Source organism: Herpailurus yagouaroundi, unplaced genomic scaffold (assembly GCF_014898765.1).
Source record: "Herpailurus yagouaroundi ecotype Mexico unplaced genomic scaffold, PumYag 199, whole genome shotgun sequence".
NCBI lineage: Eukaryota > Metazoa > Chordata > Mammalia > Carnivora > Felidae > Herpailurus > Herpailurus yagouaroundi.
In genome coordinates, this window is record NW_024412430.1 from 14,711,421 (window position 1) to 14,734,472 (window position 23,052).

The 23,052-nt window shown below is 46.1% G+C and overlaps 1 protein-coding gene across 2 annotated transcripts in view; it reads right to left on the bottom strand.

The window, feature by feature from the left end:
• LOC121013687 (histone-arginine methyltransferase CARM1-like) overlaps positions 1-23,052 on the bottom strand; it is a 108,494-nt gene that overhangs the window by 723 nt on the left and 84,719 nt on the right. The window contains exons 7-12 of one of the 2 annotated variants that reach the window (XM_040449445.1): positions 22,126-22,207; positions 20,868-20,953; positions 17,094-17,183; positions 14,781-14,918; positions 5,751-5,840; positions 3,654-4,142 (exon numbers count right to left, since the gene is read on the bottom strand). In XM_040449445.1, the coding sequence (XP_040305379.1) occupies positions 4,130-4,142; positions 5,751-5,840; positions 14,781-14,918; positions 17,094-17,183; positions 20,868-20,953; positions 22,126-22,207 (499 nt within the window). In that variant the 3' untranslated portion in view covers positions 3,654-4,129. Of the gene's footprint in view, positions 1-3,653; positions 4,143-5,750; positions 5,841-14,780; positions 14,919-17,093; positions 17,184-20,867; positions 20,954-22,125; positions 22,208-23,052 lie in introns of those variants that run through there. The other variant, XM_040449447.1, reaches the window with a different exon arrangement.

Sequence of the window (23,052 nt, forward strand, 5' to 3'; positions counted from 1 at the left end):
CCACCTCCATCCAAAGGCACAGGAAAGCTAGTTTTGTGTTCCTGTCCCCTCCCTCCCTCCTGGTCCCCCGCCCCTCCTCCTTTCCACTCCCATGCCCTTCCTGGAGTTTTTATTATGGGCAGCCTTAGATCTATATTTACCCACTATATTTAGTAAGTTTGATTATGCATAGCCTAAATTCAGATCTGAGATGATGATCCAGATTTTTGTTCACTGGAAGAACTTTTTCTTTTTTTATAGGTTGACAGCAAAGGCTAAGCACCGACTTATTTCTCTCTCTTCTTGCTGTTTCAACAGGCTTGTTTCGCCTCAGGCCTTTGCCCTTTCCGGGGCTCCTGTCGGTGGTGGCTCGGCTCGCACACCTGTCCACGCCACTCCCTTCCTGACCTTAAGTCACCACTCGTCGCCACCTCTTCCGAGAGGCCTCCCAGACTACTCAGTGTAAACACCACCCATCTCCCGTCCCTGGCCTTGCCACTGTCTAGCAGAATGTTCTATTTGTTTTCTGCTATCCCTTTATGTAATGTTGGTGGGTTGTTTTTGTTTTTGTTTTTGTTGGTAAGTTTTCATGTAATTGAGAAAAAATTTACAGACAGTAAAATTCACCCCTTTTACTGTGGTTCTGCACACTTTGACAAATGCATACATACATGTACTACTAGTGCTATAATCAAGATCTAGAAAGTTCCATTGCCCCCAAGTGTTGCCATGTCTCTTTATAGCCAAACCTTCCCCAAGGCCAGCTCAGAGCTGGTCTCTGTATCTGGAGTGTTGCTTTTTCCAGATTGTCATAGAAATGGAATCATATATTATGTAGCCTTTGCAGTCTGATTGCTTTCACTTTCTGTAGCTCAATTTATTTGAGTCTCATCTGTATTATTGTACATATCAGGAGGTCTTTCCTTGTCCTTACTGAAAATCACTTCACTGTATGGACGGATCATAATTTATTCATTCTCCACTTGCAAGGCATTCTCGTTTCCAGTTTTGGTGATTACAAATAAAATTGCCATAAACATTCAGACAGAGTTTTCATCTCTCTTGTATAAATACCTTGCAGTGGGATGGCTGGGTCATATGGTAAGCGGATTTTTTTAACCATCTAAGGAAGTGTCAAACTATTCTCTAAATTGTCTGTACCATTTTGTATTCCTACCAACCATGAGGGAGAATTCTCAGTCCAGATCTTCACCAGCACTTGGTATTGTCAGAATTTTTATTTTAGCCGTTCGAATAGGTGTATGTATCTAATGGAACTATGCCACGATGGTTCTAGTTTTCAGTTCTCTGTTGACTAATGATGCTGAACATCTTCTCATGTGCTTCTTGGCGATTATATCTTTTTTTTGATGGAGGGTCTGCTCACATCTTTGGCCCTTACCAAAAATGTTTTCCCATTACTAGGCTTTTTTGAGAGTATTTAGTATACATTCTTTTTATATTCGGCATATGATTTTTCCCCCAGATAAGTGATTTCCAAATATCTTCACCTAGTTTATAATGCATCTTTTCATCGTCTTTCAAAGATAGGTTTTTCATTTTGATAAAGGACAATTTATCATTTTTCCCTTTTTAGGAACTGTGTCATATGTAAGACACATCTGTCTAACCCAAGATCACGAAGGTTTCCTTCTATGTTTTATTCTCCAAGTTTCATATTTTTTAGATTTTCTGGTTCAGTCCATGATCTCTTTTGAGGTAATTTTTTTAGACGGTGTGAGATATGGGTTGAAGGCCACTAATTTTATTGCATATTGATATCCAATCATTCCTGTGCCACTTCTGGAAGACCATCACCTCTCCGTGTGATTGCTTTTGCAACTACGTCAAAAATCACATTGGCTGTATATGTGCAAGTCCGTTTCTGACCTCTGTTCATTCCATTCACCTACATGGATGATGTCTTTTTTCAGCATACACCGCCTGGATTACCATAGGTTTATCCTGAGTCTTGAGATCAGGTAGCTATTACTCTATTTATCTTTTTTGGGGAAAAACTACCGGTATTTGAGATTTTCTCACTTGTTTACTTCCTGGATGTCTGTCAGGAGACCCACCAATCCTTGAGACTTTCAGGAACCACGAGACCAGTGAATTCATACCCCCGTCATTCTCTGTTATACCCTAGCAATGAGAACATCTCCTGGTGCATGATAATTACTTAATAAATTCCATGGAGAAGAGCAAGAAGGAAGGTGATAGTTCAGTTGGGGAAACTGAAGGAATCTGTGTTTGGGAGGAGAGAAGGACCACGTTGTTTGGGAGAGGCTGTGAAGGGGACAGAGTCCTGGTTTGTGGCAGCAGCACGAAATAAGACATGCTTTTGGCTCCAGAGCCCCATGGTTAGAAACTCTGGGGCCATTCAGGAGCTCCATGGGGCCATGTTCATCCACCCACCCATCAGACATTCACTCAGCACCTGCTGTGTCAACACCGTGTTACAAACAGCAGAAGGCAAGATGCTGTGCTCAAGGTAGGAGGGGTTGCGGACAAAAAACCCAGTAATTGAGACACATGCCCCCAAAGTGGTGTCTGCAGAGAGCTGAGTGCTCTGGGAGGGACATCTAAGCCAGCCTTGGCCTTGGAAGGCTTCTTAGAGGTGGGCATGTTTGGGGTGCCTGGGCGGCACAGTCGGTTAAGTGTCCGATTCTTGGGCTCTGCTCAGGTCATGATCTCGCGGTGTGTGAGTTCGAGCCTTACACAGGGCTCCGCGCTGATGGGGTGGAACCTGCTTGGGATTCTGTCTCTCCCTCTCTCTGCCCTTCCTCGGCTTGTTCTCTCTCTCTCTCTCTCTCTCTCTCTCTCTCTCTCTCTCAAAATAAATAAATAAACTTTGCCACCATGTACGAAGGGTTCTCCAGCTATTGCTGGGTGAGGGGTACCAGTGGTGGGTTTTATGGATTCATTCTGCTCTAGGTCTCCCCATCAATGCTCTCTTGGCACTCTCTACCCCTCCTACTCATCACGCATTGCAAGTATGATGACATAATTATGCAGTTAGCTGTTTAAGGCCCTGCCCTCCCTCCTACTACAACACAAGCTTCCTGGAGGCAGGGACTGCCTGGTCGCCCCGCCAGCCAGATCTGGGGACAGACTGTGTGGGGCCCGAGTGATGAAGGACTGGCCTCACAGTCCTTGGAGACTCTGCCGGGTTACTGGAGAGCTTTCCCTTGCCGATGAAGCAGTTCTGTCCCTTCGCTCGCTTTTAGCAACATTTGTGAGCCCTCTTTTATTTTCAAATTACTTTAAAATAATAGCGAAAATCAAAGTCTCCCTAGCCTGCCTAAGGAAAGACAGAAACCTGTACATCACATTTAATGGTGGATATTCAAGGTTTTAGTAATTAACCTGTCGATCCTCAGATGTTTTGGCATGCCCCATTAGATGTTTTTAGATGGTCCCAGGTATCAGCCCAAACCCAAAAATGAATTTTTTGTTCCTGTGTGTAAATCTATCGTGCCCTAAAAATGGGTAGAATAAAAAAATGGAAAGTTACTCATTTTGATAAAGAAATTACCAATAATTACCTCTAAGTCACCGATAATTTCTCTGGGTAATGCCACTTCCCCAACACACACACACACACACACACACACGCACACACGCACACACGCACACACGCACACACGCGCACACACACACACACACACACGCATGCACACACATGCTTCTGTGCTGCTTCTCAGGTGCTGTGACTGTGGGGGACCCGAAGAAGGGCATCACCACAGCTGAACATTTAACTGTTCGTGCACTCGATGCGAAGTGCCCTTCAAAGATTCGGTGCCCATCATCACGATTGTGCTAGACATTAGGAAAAGGTTGGTGAAGAAGTTTAAATAAGATGCGAAGTGCCTAGGGGAGTCACCTTTTTAAGCACCCTTATCTGCTTAATTAATTAATTATTTAAATACATCAGTCAGACTTGGTACTGAGAGAAGGGAAAAGGAAAGGCATCCGCTGCCCCCACACCATCACCCAACAGTGTGTCTGTTCTGACGGTGCTGTGGCCATCTTGCGAGTCGCTCAACCTTGACCGGTCCTCCCTGTGACCTTATGGCCACTGTGTTTGTGTCTTCATGCAAAGCAGGGGCTGGCCAAGGCCAAGGCCCAGGCCCTGTCTGTGTCCTGCTTAGAATCTTGTCCTAAGACAAAGCGGAGGCAGGACTCCAGTTACTGCTTCGCATGGTTCTTGCACTCAAAAGGGGGGTTTTCTAAAACCCTACAAAAATTCACTTTCTATCCCCAAATCCAAACGATTCTCTTTGGAACGAAGTGCAAGACCATCATCTATTTACGTACGGAGAGAGGAGGAGCACAGAGACCAGTAAGAAAAGGGAGAAAGACAGCAAACTGGCGATTACTGGACACCAGTAACAGGAACTGCTTAGCGCTTGGACGTGCGATGGGCATCCCTGCAATCTCCCAGTGAGGCATGTGTTGTTAATCCCATTTCACAGAGGAGAAGACTGAGGCCTAGGCAGGTCAAATTGTGCTCGTGGAGAGTCTGCATGCTCTGAGGCCACAATCTGTGCCCTTGACTTTAGTGACAGGATTCTGTACGGGGATGGGAGGGAGAACCCCCCTTTTCCCTCAAAGTTAAAGATGGCATCCATATCCCTAAATGGCTATCAGTTTAAGATTCATACGATGCGTGACAACTCACACACAGCATAAACAAGAGAAGCCTTGCCTATGTTTGGCCTCCCGTGCTTCGAGGTCACGATTTCATTTTCTCATCTCTGCCGAAGAACTTTTGGTTTGGTTTCCCGTGTTTATTCTTCTCTTTATGCTTTTCAATACTACAGAGACATGATGCTTTGAATACAAAGCCTTGGGAGACTTTACAGTATGAAGGAAAAGTCTTTTTTTTTTTGTTTTTTGGTAGGGAAGTCAAGAGTGACAGTGCCCAGTGGTTTTAATTCTGGGGTGGATTTCATGTGTGGATTAAAAAAATTTTTTTAAATGCTTATTCATTTTGTGAGAGAGAGAGACAGAGCGTGAGCAGGGGAGGGGCAGAGAGAGAGGGAGACACCGAATCGGAAGCAGGCTCCAGGCTCTGAAGTGTCAGCACAGAGCCCGATGTGGGGCTTGAACCCACGAACCATGAGATCATGACCTGAGCTGAAGTCGGACGCTTCACCGACTGAGTCACCCAGGCGCCCCTCACGTGTGGATTTTTAATGGATGAGGTGCAAGAGATGAGGGGTTCTTCCAGAAACATCCGTCATATCCCTCTCACTGTGGCAAGTTTTTACATCAGACAAAACCTGCACGGCTTCTAAAGAGGGGTTTGTCCCGACTTACGTGATCTCAAAAATACCTCACAAACTTACTTTAAATGGACTTCATGTTTCAGGTGTAGTGGAATAAAAGCGGCACAAAACCATCTGTTAGTGAATGATGGTCAGAGGAGCCCATATTTAAACTCCACATCGTGCAGATGAGAAAACCAAATACCAGAAGGAAGCGACTTTGCCCAAGGTCACGCAGCTCATTATAGCTCAGCTGGAACGAGAATTCACTTTGTAGGACTCTTTGTGGTTTCAAGATCAGGTTGTTACATATTGAATTCCATTTAATGGAACTAGAACACTCAACTCCATCATAGGATCTAAGTCTCCTTAAGGAGGAAGGTAGATGCCTCTTCTCCTCTTAGGAAAGGTGGAATTATTCTGAACGTCTTTACCTGGTCATACGGTCCACTGAGATTTTATACACATGGCTGGGACATGGCTGAGAGCATTTCTTACCTAAAGAAAGGATTCTTTAGATCGAGGATGTTCCCAGATCGGAAGCCTGTCTGGTTTACCAGCGCCACGATATGAATGTCATAGCTCTGTCTGTATGGCAGAAAACAAAACAAAAAAACAAAACAACTCCATCATTTTACGAGGCCGGTCACCTCTTCACACACACTGAAGGCACCTTGTACACATACCTACTTACTTCACGAGGGTTTTAAGAGTGTGGGGTTGGCATCTCGTCTACGGTCGTGTGTGTTTATGGGGATGCTACCAACATTAGTAGAGGCAACAGAAGGCCTTGTTTATTTGTTAGAAGAGTTTGGCAGTTGTAATCTCTTGAGCTAAAGATTACAAAGTTAATGGTATTTCTGGTTTGATCAAAAGCCAAGGACAGAAATGGCTTTGATTAATAGAGGCACTTCATGGGTCACCCACCGAAGTAACCAAAATAATCTTAATCGTGCAAAGACTGGATACGTTAAAGTCTTAAACTGACATAAAACAGTCAATAAATGTGACTGATTTTCAGAGGCCCCAGACGAAGGCTCATATAATTCCAGTGGGAATTGGCTGATAAGAACAAGTCATATGACATATCTTTGATGACTAATCTGAAGGACCTATGTTTGTGGGATTTTTATTAGTCATACGTATTCAACAACACATGTATTTCTTTGGATTATAAAGTGCTACCTATTCACTGTAGAATGACTGAAAAAGAAGGAAAAAGAGAAATTAAATAAAAGAATTCATGATGTCACTAGACAAACAATCTTCTAGCTAACACTATAGAGTATTTTCCTGTGTATTTTTCCTTCTATGGTTTTCATAAATGTGAATTTTTAATACAATGATCTTAAATATTCCTTCACATCTCCTAATTTGATTTAACATAAACAAGCATTTACCCTATAATTCTTGACAACACATTTTTCAGTGGCACTAACGGGCCTTACACAGGATAATTAATGATGCCCCATGATCAAATATCTACATTTTTATAACGTATTACAAACATGTTATAACATATTATTGCTTTTAGTAACAAAAGCCTAATTTGACGACAGATATTCTCCTGCAGAGGACAGTCTTGTAGTTCATCTTTATGTCCTATTGGCGATTATTTGCCTGGAATAATTCTCAGTGTTAGACTCGCCAGGCTAAAGCACGTAAATATTTAAGGTTCCCAGCACCTACTGCTAAAACATCTTCCAGAAAGTGGACTAAACTACTTCCTCACCTACAAAGTATAAAAGTGCTAATTTCATTACATATCTTCCAATCCTTAATATTTTAAACGTCTGGGGTTAACATATCACTGATCACTTTAACTGGAATTTCCTTGATGGTCTGGCTTCTGTGTCAAATTCCAGAAACTGCAGAGTGTTACAAATGCCTCTCACCCTGTTGTCACCAGTAGTGGCCTGGGCAGGCTGACGTATAATGTCGGATCCTGTGAAGCCTGTACCTCAAGCTCCAGATTTTTATCGGGGCCAAACAAGTAAGAGGGAAAGGTGGGCATAGATTAAAAAACAAAAAATCAGTGTCTTTTGATTGTATTTCAACTCATGTAACTGACTCCGAATTATTTCGTTACAAAATGTTCCTTTCATGATACATTGAGGAGGAGTTCACTGCATTTGTGATACTTGAAGGTAGACACAAGGAAAGCGAGATACTGAGACAGCGAGCTCCTTAGGAATAAGGGCAGCCCTTGCTGGAATCATAGAAAGGCTGAGAAATCAGGGAGGGACACACTTACTTATTTTCCCAAATGAGAGACGCCTTCTTAACAATATTTAGAGCAATGAACGTAAGACTTAACGCAGAAACAGAGTACCTTGAGGTCTGTGCAAATGTGTGTGTCCATGGATGCGCATATGACACAACAGAGAACTGAATGGTTCCAGGTGGGGTCTGGAAGAACAGACAGGAAGTTCCTGCTCTAGGGTGTTGTTCAGCAACGCTCTTTCCAGAATGCTACATAGGAAGGCGCTTGGGTGGCTCAGTGGGTCAAGTGTCTGTCTCTTGATCTTCGCTCAGGTCATGCATGATCTCACAGTTCGTGGGTTTGAGCCCCACATCGGGCTCTGGGCTGATGGCTCAGAGCCTGGCACCTGCTTCGGATGCTGTGTCTTCCTCTCTCTCTACCCCTCCCCTGCTGGCACTCTGTCTCCTTCTCTCTCTCAAAAAATGAATCAACATTAAAAAAAATTTTTAAATCTACAGAGATGGAACAAATGACCTAAGAGGAGACATCCTTTAGTTCAAGAATTGAGTGCAAAACCATCTACCCCAAAAACCAAGAGCACATTTTACACACTGTGTGGTAGCCACTTTGACAATAAATTATATTTAAAAATAACACTAAATAAATAAATTAAAAAAAAAACAAAAAAACATAAAAACAAAATCATTGTTTCTCATACCAGCATTCCTTTTGGAATAACAGATATTGGAAGCGTAAGAACAACATATACAGGACACATCTGTCCAGAGAGTGTGGTAATTCATGACAATTTCATCTTCGAGAAAACAGAAGGTATAGTAGAGGGATAGGCTGAGCGCTCATGATCAAGGGAGAATAGGATAAACAGAAGTGGCAGGAAGCTTGGGGAGACAAGGGCTCAGAAAAAGAGAGGGAGGGAAACAAACCACAAGAGACTTAACAATAGAGAACAAACTGAGGGTTGATGGAGGGAGGGGGGGGGGGTGGGCTAGATGGGTGACGGGCATTAGGGAAGGCACTTGTGATGAGCACTGGGTGTTGTATGTAAGTGATGAATCACCGAAATCTACTCCAGAAACCAATATTGCACTGCATGTTAACTAAAGTTTAAATTAAAAAAAAAAAGTAAAAAAAGAAAAAAAATGACTCAAGTCACTGAGGGTTTACCGATAGGCGAAGGAAGGAATGCGAACCTCAGCAGAATGGACCCTGGACCAGCGTTCTTCAGAGGGGTTTGAGTGTGCCCCAAGGGGGTACATGGGGGGTGGAAGAAAATACTTAGCTCCGATTTTTAATTCTTTCTTTTTTGATAGAGAGAAAAGGGCAGAGGGAGAGGGAAAGAAAGACTCTTAAGCAGGCTCCGTGACCAGTGCAGAGCCCGCTGTGGGGCTCGATCTCATGACTGCGAGATCGTGACCTGACCTGAAATCAAGAGTCTGACGCGCAACTGACTGAGCCACCCAGGTGCCCCGATTTTTAAAATTTTCAGCCCTGGGAAACGAATACACGTGTTCACCTAACACATACTGAACACTCGTGAAGTCACTAGGAAAGTGCCAGATTCGTTCTCTATTATGCTCACCTACTTTCTTGGGTTTTGCTAAGGCGGGACGGTTCAGTGAGAATCTGATTATACCGCAGACAATGTGGTACAACATCACTGAGTAAATACCAACTGGGCGGTGCAGACATTGGTCAGAGCCAGGAGAATCTGAGTAGCAAAGGGCAAAGAAACATCCCTTAAAGCTGAGCCCGCGCATGCTAACGCCTCACTGTTCCTGATCATCGACAAGAGTTTCGCCCCAGAGCTCCTGCCGATGCAGCTGTCCAGACCCGTAGGTATTTGGCCTGAGGAAAGTTGAGCGCAAAACAGAGCAGTTTAGAGATGGCCTTTGGGAGCGCCACTTGGAGCTTCCAAACCTTTAACTCTTTGGTCAGCATTCCTTCTAGTTTCAGAACACAAAGCTCATGGAACTCTCTGAAAACCAAATTCCCTGGCAGACCTGAGTACTGCAGACCTTCATAGGGACCCCCAAATTTTAAAGTATATTCCAAAAAATCTTGGCCCAGGGTGAGTGGCTGAGCTAGACCCCACGTCAGCCTATGTATGTTTGTTTTTTTCCATTCATTCTTTTTTATTTCTAATTTTGTGTCCTATGACGTATACACCATGTAAGTTTCTATGTGTGTATATACAGAGACATGTCTATGCATGTGTGTGTATATATATAAATAGTATATATATAGTATATATATCTCTATATCGAGCACTCCACTTTATACTTTCTATTATTACTGTGGTACATTCACAGAACTATAAGATAAATGCTAGTCTATAATCGGGGGACGCATATACAAAATGTCTTTACTCCGAGGTGCACACGATCAAAAAACCTCATGGACACCAGCTTCTGTGCACTTGAGGGATGTACATTTCATAAAGTTCATAAAAAACATAAGTTCTGTTTTATTGTCCACAGCAATAATATGAATGACAGCCGAAGAATGATGGAAGTCTGTGGAAAATAAAACGCTAACAACACGATCCCAAGGGGTCCTGGCTGGGAAGAAAAGGGCAGCCATTGTCACGCCAGTGTGGCTTACCCCGGGGACGGGGGGGGGGCAGTTCTCCCGGGAGGCCAGAGCTTAAAAGAATATTTGACAATAAGGAAGGGGGAGATCCTGTCCAAAGGCAGGACAAACCAGCAGCACCTGACTGAGAAGAACGTCAAAGTACTGACATTCAGGAAGTGCTGAGTTTGGGGAAAATGCCAAGGAAAGTAATAATTTTAAAGCAAAAATGAGAGTAAGGAAGAGAAGAAGGCGGGAAAAAAATGGAACTAAGATTTTCTGTGGACCTACTGTGTGCTGATGACTATACTGTGTTTTCTCCTTTAATATCTGCCAAAGCCTGGTCATGTCTCAGGTCATGACCTCAGAGTTTGTGGGTTCAAGCCCTGCATCATGCTTGGCACTGATGATGTGAAGACTGCTTGGGATTCGCTCTCCCTCCTCTCTCTCTGTTCCACTCCCACTAATGCTTTCTCTCTTATAATAAATAAACTTTAAAAAATCACGTTTAAAAATATTAAAGGGGCACCTGGGTGGCTCAGTCGGTTAAGCCTCCGACTTCAGCTCAGGTCACGATCTTGCGGTTCGTGAATTCAAGCCCCACGTCGGGCTCCGTGCTGACAACTCAGAGCCTGGAAACTGCTTTGGATTCTGTGTCTCCCTCTCTCTCTGCCCGTCCCCTGCTCATGCTCTGTCTCTCTCAGGAAATGAATACACATTAAAAAAAAAATCTTTTTTAATATATTAAAAAAAAATCTTCCTTCCACCTTCCTCCCTTTATTCCTGCTGCTAAGTATCATGTGTCCATAATCTCTTAGTGTCTTCTTTCAACTGAGCCAGACTAAATTCTTACTAAAAGGAGGATCCTGACATGACTTCTTCATTCAGGTGGTCCTTCCACATCACTGCCGAATCTCTGAAATGAATTAAGTCAGGAGGGATACACAATAGAATGAGACTTGGGCCTTCTTTTTGGGAAGTTCACATATAGGCAAATAGCAGGGATACAACATTGTTGCTTTAAGAAAGGTACGGAAGGCTGGAGGAACCCGGGAGTCATGACACAGGTGTATGAGGTAAATGGTTTGCTTCTTTCTTACCCATCGGGGGAATAAAGGAGAGGAGGGTCAAAAAATATGACGGAGAAGGATGAAACCCAAGATATGTTAGAAAAAAATAATGGAGGGCGCCTGGGTGGCTCAGTCAGTTGAATGTCCGACTTCAGCTCAGGTCATGATCTCATGGTTCATGAGTTGAAGTCCTGCATCGGGCTCTGTGCTGACAGCTCGGAGCCTGGAGCCTGCTTCAGATTCTGTGTTCTGTGTCTCCCCCTCTCTCTGCCCCTCCCCTGCTCCTGCTCTGTCTCTCTCCTCAAAAATAAATAAACATTAAAAAAAAAAAGGTTTTGTTTAAAAGAAAGAAAAAAGTAATAGGAAAATAAGATGATTTAAATCCACCCACCTAATGATACCCTAAGATACCTTCAAATATAAATATCTGAAAGCAAAAGAATGTTAAGCAGAAAAGGCAAGTCCCAACTCCAAGCTGATGTTGGCTACTGCTCCTTAGTAATTTTTTTTCTTTAGAACCGATCATTAAATAGATGGTTTATGAGGATTGAGGAAGAAAGTGGTGACTTCCAGGATGAACACGGTATAAATCAGCATTTCCCAACTTTGTCTCCTGGAAACCATGCCCTAAACAAGCAGAAGAGAAAGACACTGCAGACCAGGGACCTCATTTTCTGTAAAACTGGGAGAAAGATAGAATCTGCAGTCTCTACCTCATGTATAAGGGCTACAGAAGCACTTGGCATTGGCTGTAAGGCACATGGGAAAAAGCATAGAAGTGCCAAGAGAAGCAAGAGAGCCCAGAGGGGGGTGCGTCTCAGAGAGTGCTCCCCAAAACACCCAAGCTGAGGATGAGGAGCATTTTCCGAAATGCAAAAGCTTTATTCCTCATGTGTAACGTCTTGTGCAGGCACTGGGGCGGGCAAGAACTGCAATATGGTAGAACCACGGAAACAAGCAGAAGAGGAGCCATGTTGGCAGGAAGCAGGATGACTCTGCGGCGGCACAGAAGGAGAGAGAATGTGAGTGGAGGAAAACAGACCGCCTGAAGATGGTCATGTCTCTCCTGCCACAGGAACTCCCTTCTTGTAAATTACTTTCCAGAAAAGTCCCACCAACTCTCCAGAGGGGCGGGCTTAGAACCTCCAACAATTTACAAATCACTCTTACAGGATGTTAGCCTATAGCCAGCCAGGAAGACTGGCAGGATTTTGGTAGAGCTCTCCAAATATTTCAACAACTGCCATTTGGAGCCTGGAACAGACTCAGAAGCAGAAGTAAGGTCAATGAGTAGACTTACTAGGAAGTACTTGTAGGATCAACAACAAGAATAATTTTTTAATGATCAGAGATGTTTGAAGTACAAGACATCAATAACCAAAGACCATATGAAAAGTTATTTACCCCTATTAGTAATTAAAAAAATATACACCAAAACAACCAGATGCAACTTTTAAAAATTATATTTGGAGGGGTGCCTGGGTGGCTCAGTCAGTTGAGCGACCGGCTTCGGCTCGGGTCATGATCTCGCACCTCGTGAGTCCAGGCCCCGTGTCGGGCTCTGTGCTGACAGCTTGGAGCCTGGAGCCTGCTTCGGATTCTGTGTCTCCCTCTCTCTGCCCCTAACCCACTCACATTCCGTCTCTGTCTCTCTCAAAAATAAAAAACATTAAAATAAAATAAAATAACATAAAAATTGTATTTGTAGGGGGCCCTGGGTAGTTGAGCGTCTGACTCTTGACTTCGGCTCAAGTCACGATCCCAGACCTGCGTGCGTGGTCAAGCCCTGCATCAGGCTCTGGGCTGGGTGAGAAGCCTGCTTAACGTTCTCACTCTCCGTTCCCTCACATGTGCACACACATCAGTACTGGCAAAAGCCACAGAGACCAATCACAGGCAGTGTAGAGAAAAGAAGTGCAGAAATGAGCCTGGCCGTCCATGGCCGTCCATCACCGTGAGTGGACATTGGTGCAACCACTGAGGTTGCACATAAAGGTACAAATACATAAAATACATATGTATTTATCAGAGTGTCACAGGTACATACCCTTTGATTTAGCATCTCCATTTCTAGGGATCTCATGTAGAAATATTCTTGCCCCTGTGCAAGCTTCATGTTCAAGGGGATTTAGGGCAGAGTTTTTCACAGTGGCCAAAAAAAAGGGGAAACGTGGGAAGCAACCCAAGTATCAACCCATCAGCAGTTTTTTAAAAAAATGTTTTTTTAAGTTTATTTATTTATTTTGAGAGAGAGAGGCAGCATGAGCGAGCAGGGGAGGAGGAGAGAAAGAAAGAGGGAGAAAATCCGAAGCGGGCTTCGTGCTGTCAGCACAGAGCCCAGTGAGGGGCTCAAACCCACGAACGATGAGATCATGAGCTGAGCTGAAACCAAGAGTCAGATGCTTACCCAACCGAGCCACGGAGATGCCCCGCCGTCCGTGATTTTTAAAGAGACATGTAATACATCTATGCCCTCCACTATTACGCATCGATTAAAATAACAAAGCAGATCTATGTGCACAGATTCAGGACTTAATGCTAAGTGAAAACTTAAGTGGGAGACGGCTAGTTGAATCTTCTGGTAAAACAACAATAAAAACCCCACGATGATGTTATTAGTACATGCGCAGAAAAATCACCTGGAAGCATATGGACCAAGGGGCCCCATCTGGGGAGTGGGTGAGGGGTGGCAGCGAGTGTGGACTCTAAACACTTTTGTAGTTCTGAATTTAATATGTGAGCGTGTTAGGCTTTTGTAAGGAAAGAAATATAGACTTTGAAAATGGAAGGGTTGGGGCACCCGGCGGCTCAGTTGGTTAAGTGTCCAACTTCGGTTCAGGTCATGATCTCACGGTTCGTGAGTTCGAGCCTCACACGGGGCTCTGTGCTGACAGCTCGGAGTGTAAAGCCTGCTTGGGATTCTGTGTCTCCCTCTCTCTCTGCCCCTCCTCTGCTCATGCTCTGTCTCTCTCTCAAAAATAAATAAACATTAAAAAAAAATGGAAGGGTTGATTTGTAAGGGGATGAGCTCTCCATCACAGGAGTGTTCAAGTGCAGGTCCGAGAAGAGGTGGGAGGTAGGGAGAGAAGGAAGTTGAGTGAGATGATCTCTGAGTACCCTTAATATCCTGAGAGTCCTTGAACTGCTCCGCTATTCCTTTCTCCCCTGATTCACCCCGGAGAAGCTCCAACAAGGTGAAAGAAAATAGAGCATCTTAAAAATGAGATAAATCAAAGTCATGGCTGCAGAGGAGAGGCCTCGTGAAATCCATTACCAGAGGGACACAGCCAGTCCTGCTGTGCCCACACCACACATCGCCCTGCTGTGCCTGTCCCCTGGGGAACAAATTGATGGTATTGTACTAAATTTGAGGGCGTGTGGCTGGATGCAAGGAAGGTCAGGAGCTGATGTGGGATTTCAAGCGCTTGATAATTCAAGCGTTTGGCAAGCACTCCGACCTCCTCCGTGGTCAGGTGGAGAACGCTGCCCTTGAGTCACCCCAAGCTCCCCATCCCCGTGGCCCTCATCGCGAGGAAGACGTTTGCTGTCTTGGTAGCAGAGTGAGCTGGGCTTTTGTAAAGCCTGCTGCCCATTTCGAGGTGCTGAAAATGCTCCCACCTCTCACACCCCCTTGCCCAGTAGTCAGTAGTCTAGTTCCCAGCTTACCGTCTGTTGGCTACAAACAGCACTTTCCCTGAGAGGGTCTCTCCTTCTTTGGCAAAGAGGGGAGTGTGGAGAAGGCACCGCACCTGATACCAATGAGTCAGAGGCTCAGTTGGGGCTGTGGACAGCCAAACAGTTACCCTGTGGGACGGGAGAAGAGTTAAACGTCAGTTACGTTCTGGGGCCATATTGCATGGATTGCACTGGGGACTTAGGTTGATAGTTGGTTTGCAGAGTTTTCAACTCATGGAATCCTTTTAAGGTAAGGATAGCTCAGTTTAGGTCATTGCCATGGCAATGTCCCAAGAGCTTTATATATATTCCCTCACTAAGTCTATACAGTAACTCGATAAAGTCAGCACAGGGAGGTTAAAGGACATGCCCAGCATCACGCAGAAGACAGTTGGAGAGCCAGGCTTCAAACCTGTGGATTTGGCCATTCTGTCAATCTGTCTTTTTTGTTAAGTTTTATTTTGAGAGAGACAGAGAGAGAGAGAGAGAGGAAGAGAGACAGAGAGAACAAACATGAGCAGGGGAGGGGCAGAGAGAGAGACAGGGAGAGAGAATCCCGAGCAGGGTCTGCGCTGATGGCAGATGTGGGGCTCGAATCCACAAACCGTGAGATCCTGACCTGAGCCGAGATCAAGAGTCGGCCCCTTAACGGACTGCACCATTCGGGTGCCCTTCAATCTGTCTTTCTGAATCAAAGTTCGTTAGAAGCCCAACAAGGAATAGAGTTAGGCTGGGAACTGAGTTGTCTGAAAAGTGTCTCTCAAGGTAACAAGTCTGGAGTCTGGCCTCCTACCGTCTCATGCCAGCCTGTTCAGGGAACCTGAGAGGGCTTCTGGAAGCAAGAAAAGCCCTGGGGCAGATGGTCTCTGCTGTCCTTCCAGCTCAGACGTCCCACACATGTACGTGTGTGTGACAGTGTTTACATGGCATTCTTCATTTCATACGAAGATGCGAGAATACCTGGCTGTGCCCCCAAACACCAAGGTCACCTGTCCTGGTGACTCACTCGACCGTGTCGCTGGTTTGGATGGAGTAAGGTGTGCGTGGAACACACAGCTGACCCCTACAGGGTCTATTTTGACTTGAAGATGTTGCAGCGAGGGGGGTGGGGGCGTGGGGGGTGCATTTTACAAAATTTCACCGCAAAGTAATATAAACCACTCTTCTATCAAAATATACTCAGGCACATGCGGGAGCAGGATGCAAGCTGTCTAAAGCTTTGTAGGATAAAGCATTTCACTTCAAAGGAACTGTCCCCTTGGAGCAGGCCACTTCAAGCTTCTCTCCCTTAGCCCTGCAGGAACAGATTCACTGGGGGAAAGTCTGAGAAACCAATGTATGGATTCCTTGAACAAATATGCTTCTGCGGTGTAGGGACGACTCGTACAGCATTTTCTTTTTCTCTGATTGTCAGCCCAGATGAGGCTGCCGGGGGTCCCCTCCTCCCCGGAGCACCCCCACCCCCACAAGCTCCCTGAGCTTTATCGCAGACCCATGGGCACTTGTGTTCTCCACAGATGTCTTGATAAGCCTGGATGTTTTTACGAGGAGGAGAGAGGAGTGTAATGCAAAAGCTTTCCTTTCACCTGGTCATGTGACCCAGAGCTACTGGGTTCACCAGGCAGAGAGTATGAGAAAGCCTGGCAAGAGAGTAGGGGAGTCAGGAGGAGAGTAGAGGTTTGGGGGTACGGTAATGGCACAGCCCGTACAAGGAAGACCAAACACCGACAGTCAACTTGTAGGTGGTCTTTCTCCTCTTTCCTCTGAAGCTTTCCAAGCTCTTCAGGAAGGGCAAGGAAGACACGATGAAACGACCCTCATGCTGCAATTAGCATTAGTGGTATATGCCTGCCTGATCATTGAGGAAGGACTCTCGAGCATCTTCTGTGAGGCTGAGGGCGTGAACAGAGTCAGGGAAGGTAGGATTCCAGGTATCACTCAGGTACAGGAGGTTCTCTAACCAGGATAACATGCTGGAAGCCAAGGCAGGGGCTGGGGGTCCTTCCCACCCTCTATTCTGGAATAGACCAAGAGGGCTGATGAAGCACAGACCCTTTCCCAACCCTTTAAGTCTCAATCCAGTTGGCTTAAGAGGTTTTACACTATGTTAGCCAGAGCCGAGAGGACACCATGGAAAATTGTCTCATTTTGACTTCGCCCTAAAATCTGAAAGTGCCTTCCTTTCTCGGAACCCAGAGAAACAAGTATTACTGTTGAAATCAACTTCAAAACACTTTCAAGCCACGACTACACAATGCAGAGAATGGCGTAGGACAGAATAGTCAAGGGAGGGGTGATACTTACACAGATCCAACAAAGGCCACGTCAAACCAGAACGCCAGGCCGTGGATGAGGCCAGACTGTGTCATCTGAAACACAAAGGGGATTTCTACTCTGCAAGGCAAGAAAAAGGAGAGAGCGTAGAAACATGTGGAATTATTTCGTTGTTGTTGACAGGCACACTAGACGCATTTGTGGGATCGGGGAAAATCACGGAATATTTTCCTTCCCTCTTAAGCACAGTTGCCTTGGCAGCAAGATTCTCTCAGTGTGTGATTCATGCCTGGGTGATGCCACACATGGGAGAATTCTGCGTCTTGACAAAACTCTGCACGAGTTTCCCACCAGGCTACGGCAAGCGTCACGCCGAGGCGGCCATGGTTTATACCAAATGCACGATGAGCGGGAACAGGAAGAACAGTGGGGAAGGTGCAACAAAATCTAGGTGCTTACTTGACAAGTCACTGAGCCTCAGTCGCCTCATCCGTTGATGGGCGACGAAGGCTCTCTCCTACTTCCCTTTGCAAGGTCCTCGTGTGCTCAAATGGGGAAAAATGTGTACCGGAGGGCTTTGCAAACTATAAAAGTGTTACACAGCTACAAGATCGTATTATTCATCCACCGCTAAGGGGAGACATGTTTTAGAGAGTGCTCTAAAGATTTTCAAGGGAGGTGGTACCTTATTTGCATTTATGGTGCCCCCCCAAAGCCCTAACTTCTTTCACCCTGTGGCAGAGCATTTCTAGAGTTTTCCATTGTACCGATCACACTGAATTTTTTGACATTGCATGGTCATTATTTCCTCCTGTTTTTTTGCATTGCCCTAAATAGACTATGAACTCTTCAAGGGTAGACTTTTTTAAAATTAAATTTAATTAAAAAAATTTTTTTTTAACGTTTATTATTGAGAGACAGCGAGACACAGAGCATGAGCAGGGGAGGGGCTGCGAGATGGAGAGACACAGAATCCGAAGCAGGCTCCAGGCTCTGAGCTGTCAGCACAGAGCCTGATGTGGGGCCCGAACCCACGAACTGTGAGATCATGACCTGAGCTGAAGCTGGATGCTTAACCGACTGAGCCACCCAGGCGCCCCTATTTTTTTAATTTTTTAAAAAATTTTTGTTAATTTATTTATTTATTGTTTTTTCTTTTTGAGAGAGAGAGAGAGAATCCTAAACAGACTCCGTGCTCAGTGTGGAGCCTGATGTGGGGCTCGGCCCCACTACCCTGGGATCGTGACCCAAGCTGAAATCAAGGGTTGGATGCATAACCGACTGAGCCACCCAGGCACCCCAAGGGTAGACTTTTAAAAATTACCTTTTGCACCTGTGCAAGCACCAGCACTCTATCTGGCACAGGGTAGGATCTCCATAAACATTTCCTGAATCAACACACAAATAAACTGAATGACAGGTGACATCTCTGGGAAGCCAACACAGATGTAGTTTTCAAAAAATTCCCTGGGACTCAGGAGGGGGCCCGGAACAGCAGATAAAGTCAATAGAAGTCCGTTTTGTCTGGGCCTGTGGTACTTACTGGAGTTGTCCCCAAATGCCAGTTCTCTTGAGCTGGGCATAGGGTAGCATTGCAATTATCCGCTCACCCAGGCTTGGGCCCGGCCACGTGATTTACTTTGGCCAATTAAATGTGAACAGAAGTGATCTGTGTCATTTCCAGGCAGAAGCTCTTATTCCCAGTACAGACTTCGCCACGATCCTTCTTTTTCCTCAGTGAGGAGGACTGTTCCAGACAGAGGCTGGTGCACCAGGGTGGGTGATGCTGTACAGAGTGAAAGCTGGGCACAGTAGATAAACAGTGTCGGGGAGAGAGACTCCTGTGTTATAAGCCACCGAGGCTTCTTTTTTTTTTCTTTCCAAGAATTTAGGGGCGCCTGGTGGCACAGTCGGTTAAGCGTCCGACTTCGGCCAGGTCACCATCTCGCGGTCCGTGAGTTCGAGCCCCGCGTCAGGCTCTGGGCTGATGGCTCAGAGCCTGGAGCCTGTTTCCGATTCTGTGTCTCCCTCTCTCTCTGCCCCTCCCCCGTTCATGCTCTGTCTCTCTCTGTCCCAAAAATAAATAAACGTTGAAAAAAAAAAAAGAATTTATTTAAATTCAATCTAGTTAACATACAGTGTAGTCTGGCTTCAGGAACAGAATTTAGTGATTTATCACCTACACAGAACACCCAGGGCTCATCACGAGGGCCCTCCTTAATGCCCATCCCCCATTTAGCCCACCCCCCCCCATGCACCTCCCCTCCAGCAGCCGTCAGTTTGTTCTCTATAGTTAAGAGTCTCTTGGGGCACCTAGGGGGGCACAGTCAGTTAAGCCATCTGTTCTGTCTCAAGGTTTCTTTTTGTTAGTGCTGCAGGTTCTAGCCTGCGCTGATTAGACACAGCACCCTTTGTCCGTTGTGATCTCCAGACAGATGATGGTTTGCGTTGGCCAGCTGCACCTGCTCGAGTCTGGCCCTTGCTTCCTCAGGGGTCCAGGAAAGATGACAACTTGGCTGGGTCTTAAATTTCGTACCCAGAAAAAAATGTGCATAGAGATCTCCTTCCAGAGAGAAAAAGGCAAAATACCAGTGAAAAATCATCCAAAGGGGATTCAGAGCACCATCTGAGGAGTGAGTTCCCATTACAGAGTCTCTTCAAGTGGAGGGAGGAGGGCAAGGCTAACATTTACTGAGTGTCCTCTTTGAAAAGGAGCCAGGGTCTGTGAAACACTTAGCCCAGCACCTAATGTAAAGTAGGCTGTACTCTTCTTGACGTTAATGTGGGCACTGGCCTGAGTGAGGGGTCAAACAGCCCAGACTCTGGAGCCTTCTGAACGGTTCAAATCCCAGGTCCAATATACTCATGGGGCACCTGGGTGAGTCAGTCGGTTGAGCGTGTGACTTCAGCTCAGGTCATGATTTCACGGTTTGTAAGTTGGCGCCCTGCGTCGGGCTCTGTGCTGACTTGGCTCAGAGCCTGGAGCCTGCTTTGGATTCTGTGTCGCTGTCTCTCTCTGCCCCTCCCCCACTTGTGCATGCATTCTCTCTCTCTCTCTCTCTCAAAAATAAATAAACATTAAGAAAGTTGGGAGCATTCACTTTTGAATGTCGCCACTCTACTACTATTCTTTCTAATCTTATACATTAATAAACTTTTGCCTGTTGCTCAAAACACATTTTTTTTAACATACTAATTCTGTGATCTTTTGAAACCCAGCGTTCCACTCTGCCTCACATCTGTCACCATTAAAATGGAGGCCGGGGCGCCTGGGTGGCTCAGTCGGTTAAGCGTCTGACTTCGCCTCAGGTCATGATCTCGCGGTCTAGGAGTTCGAGCCCCACATCGGGCTCTGTGCTGACAGCTCAGAGCCTGGAGCCTGTTTCGGATTCTGTGTCTCCCTCTCTCTGACCCTCCCCCGTTCATGCTCTGTCTCTCTCTGTCTCAAAAATAAACGTTAAAAATTTTAAAATGGAGGCAACAACAGTTCCATCTGTAGAGCACTGTTGTGAGGACGAAATGAGTCATTGGAAGTGAAGGGCTCAGAACATTGAGTGGTTGCAGAAGTTCAAGCCATTACTACTTAGTTTTTCTCATTCAGCTCTTAAAACAACCCACGAAAGAAGCAGCCTTATCCATGTTTTGCAATAAAATGGAACAAGCATTGATATACCATCCCTGTGTGTGACTCACACCCGAGGTCTCGCCCCTGTGTGAGCGGCAAAACCCTGCACTGAGGTTCTGGGGCTGAGAAAGGCCGAGAAGAGGCTTTAAAGACCAGGAGTAATGCTGATATTTACAAACCTGTGCAGATCTGTTTCTTCTGCATCCATGAAGTTTACCGTGTATTTGACCGTCCGAGCCATCAAAATCCTAACGTCAAACGTGTCCTTGGGGGAAAGGAAGCAGAGGCATTATCTTTCAGTCAGGATAAACGGAACCCAAACAAGCCTGTAAAGTGGCTTTCCTCTTGAAGCGTTAAGTCAACAAGAGTTAGGATTTAGAAGGCATGAGCTTAATGAGAATGACCATCAGTCGGAGTAGCTAACAAATTGTTTCACGTTTTCTGCACGCCAAGCGCTAAGTGCTTCATGCTTTCCTGCGTGCTAAGGAGCAGCTGTTTGGTGTATCTGAAAATCATCCAGATTTTACCACTTCTGCACATTCCAGGAAGTTCCAGAAAAACTTAGTCTACCTCTGCTCCGGGTGTGGCCTGTGACCCTAGCTTGGCCAATCATTGATCACTTTTTCCCTGAATACAGTTTCAGATGCAGGAGCACGACCCAAGGGAGGGCGGTCAGGCTCTACCCAAACTAATCCTGGGGCTCTGGCTCAAGTTATTGGAAAAAGGCAGGTCCTCCTGTGGGAATTAAAAGAGTTGTAAGAGTCTGAGGCTGGAGTCTCTGAAGCCATCTTGCTACCACAAGGGGAGATCCTGACTGAGAATAGGGTTAAATCAGAGGCAATGGAGACAAATTACAAGGATGGAAAAATCAGACTCGGGTGACATTGTCTGAACCCCTGCAACAGGTCCCTTGCTTCAGGCTTTGCGGTTTTGGAAGCCCAGTAATTAAGCCAGTTTGGGTTAATGCAAACTTATCGTTGTCCAAGGTCACACAGTTGGATGGGGCCACGACTGAAACCCCAACGTGTTCGACAGCAAAGCTCCTGATCTAAGCTATTTATTTTACAGAGCTTCCTCCTCTATGCCTGGGGCCACCAGAATCAATGGGAAGATATGAATTATTGAACAAGTACCAGGGCTGAGTGTGTACACAGGGTGAGTCAGGGCAGTGGGAGAATTAGAAGCGACTTATTGAAAGGCGGTCAGAAAATCTCCTTGCCGCCGACAGCGTCATTCCCTGAGAATTTTCGTAATTGATTGGAAATGAGAGCTGGAGCACTCGAAAACCCAGGGCTCCAAGGAGCTCTTTTTTCTCTTCTGTGCCGGCTTCACAGAGCCTGGCAACACGGTGCCTCCCAGGTGCGTGAGCGAGCGGGCGAGCGAGCGGATCGATAGACGAACACATGGGGGGAGAGAGCCTGGATGAAGCACACTTACCACTATCGGCTGCCTGAAATACTCGTCCACCGCGGCCCCCCGGAGACTGGACAGGTTGACCCCATAGAAACACTGCTGGTGCCTGAAAGAGGGAACACAGAGAATCGCCGTGCATCTTGCCCCTCCGCAGAGTCCCCGAGCCCCTTACAGCTGTGATGTCCTGGGAGGCCACCTCCCAGGTCCTCAGAGGCAGCCTGGGGCATGTGTGCGAACACGGGAAGGGAAACTGGTCTAGGGGGACAAACAGAGGAAGGAATCTTCTCCAGCGACCACGAAGACCTGTACGTGACCTATGGTGGGAAAAGACAGAAGGGGGAGGTGGTTGAGGTGAAGGACATTATTTGTGGAAGATTACTGAGGATTTTTAGGAGGATGTTTAGAAGCTCTGGGCTCCCACCCCTGACCTCGGGCCCCAAAGCGGCTGCCTACTCTAGCACCTACTGTCCAAGTCCTGAAACACAGTTCCTTGGCCCCCTCATTATCCAACCCAGAGCATGACTTGAGCTCCCTAAAGCCCGTTTCAGGAAACAGATTTCTGTTTTCTATTCTGTCGTAGCCTCCGGCCTGCAACTTCCCGATGGCGCTTGCCGGGGTGGCCGACGGCAGCGGAGTCCCAAGTGAGCTAGGGCCGTGCCTGGTGGGGAGCCTGGAACCTGCTTGTCTCAGCGCACTGCGCACAGTTCTTCTCAAATCTGTGGTCGGCGACGAGGACAAACGCGACACATTGTGCTTCCTTCCTTCTGAGAGCCAGAGGCAAAGCGTTCACCTGCACACCCCTGGCTGTCTTACCTTCACGTAAGGGAAGGACCAGGCCTCAGACCACACCTGGGACCCAGCAGGCGCTCTGGGTCAGCTTGGCTAGTGGTCTAAACTCTTGAGAGGAGAGATCTATGGTGTCGATTAAGAGTAGCTTTATTTGGCTGGTGG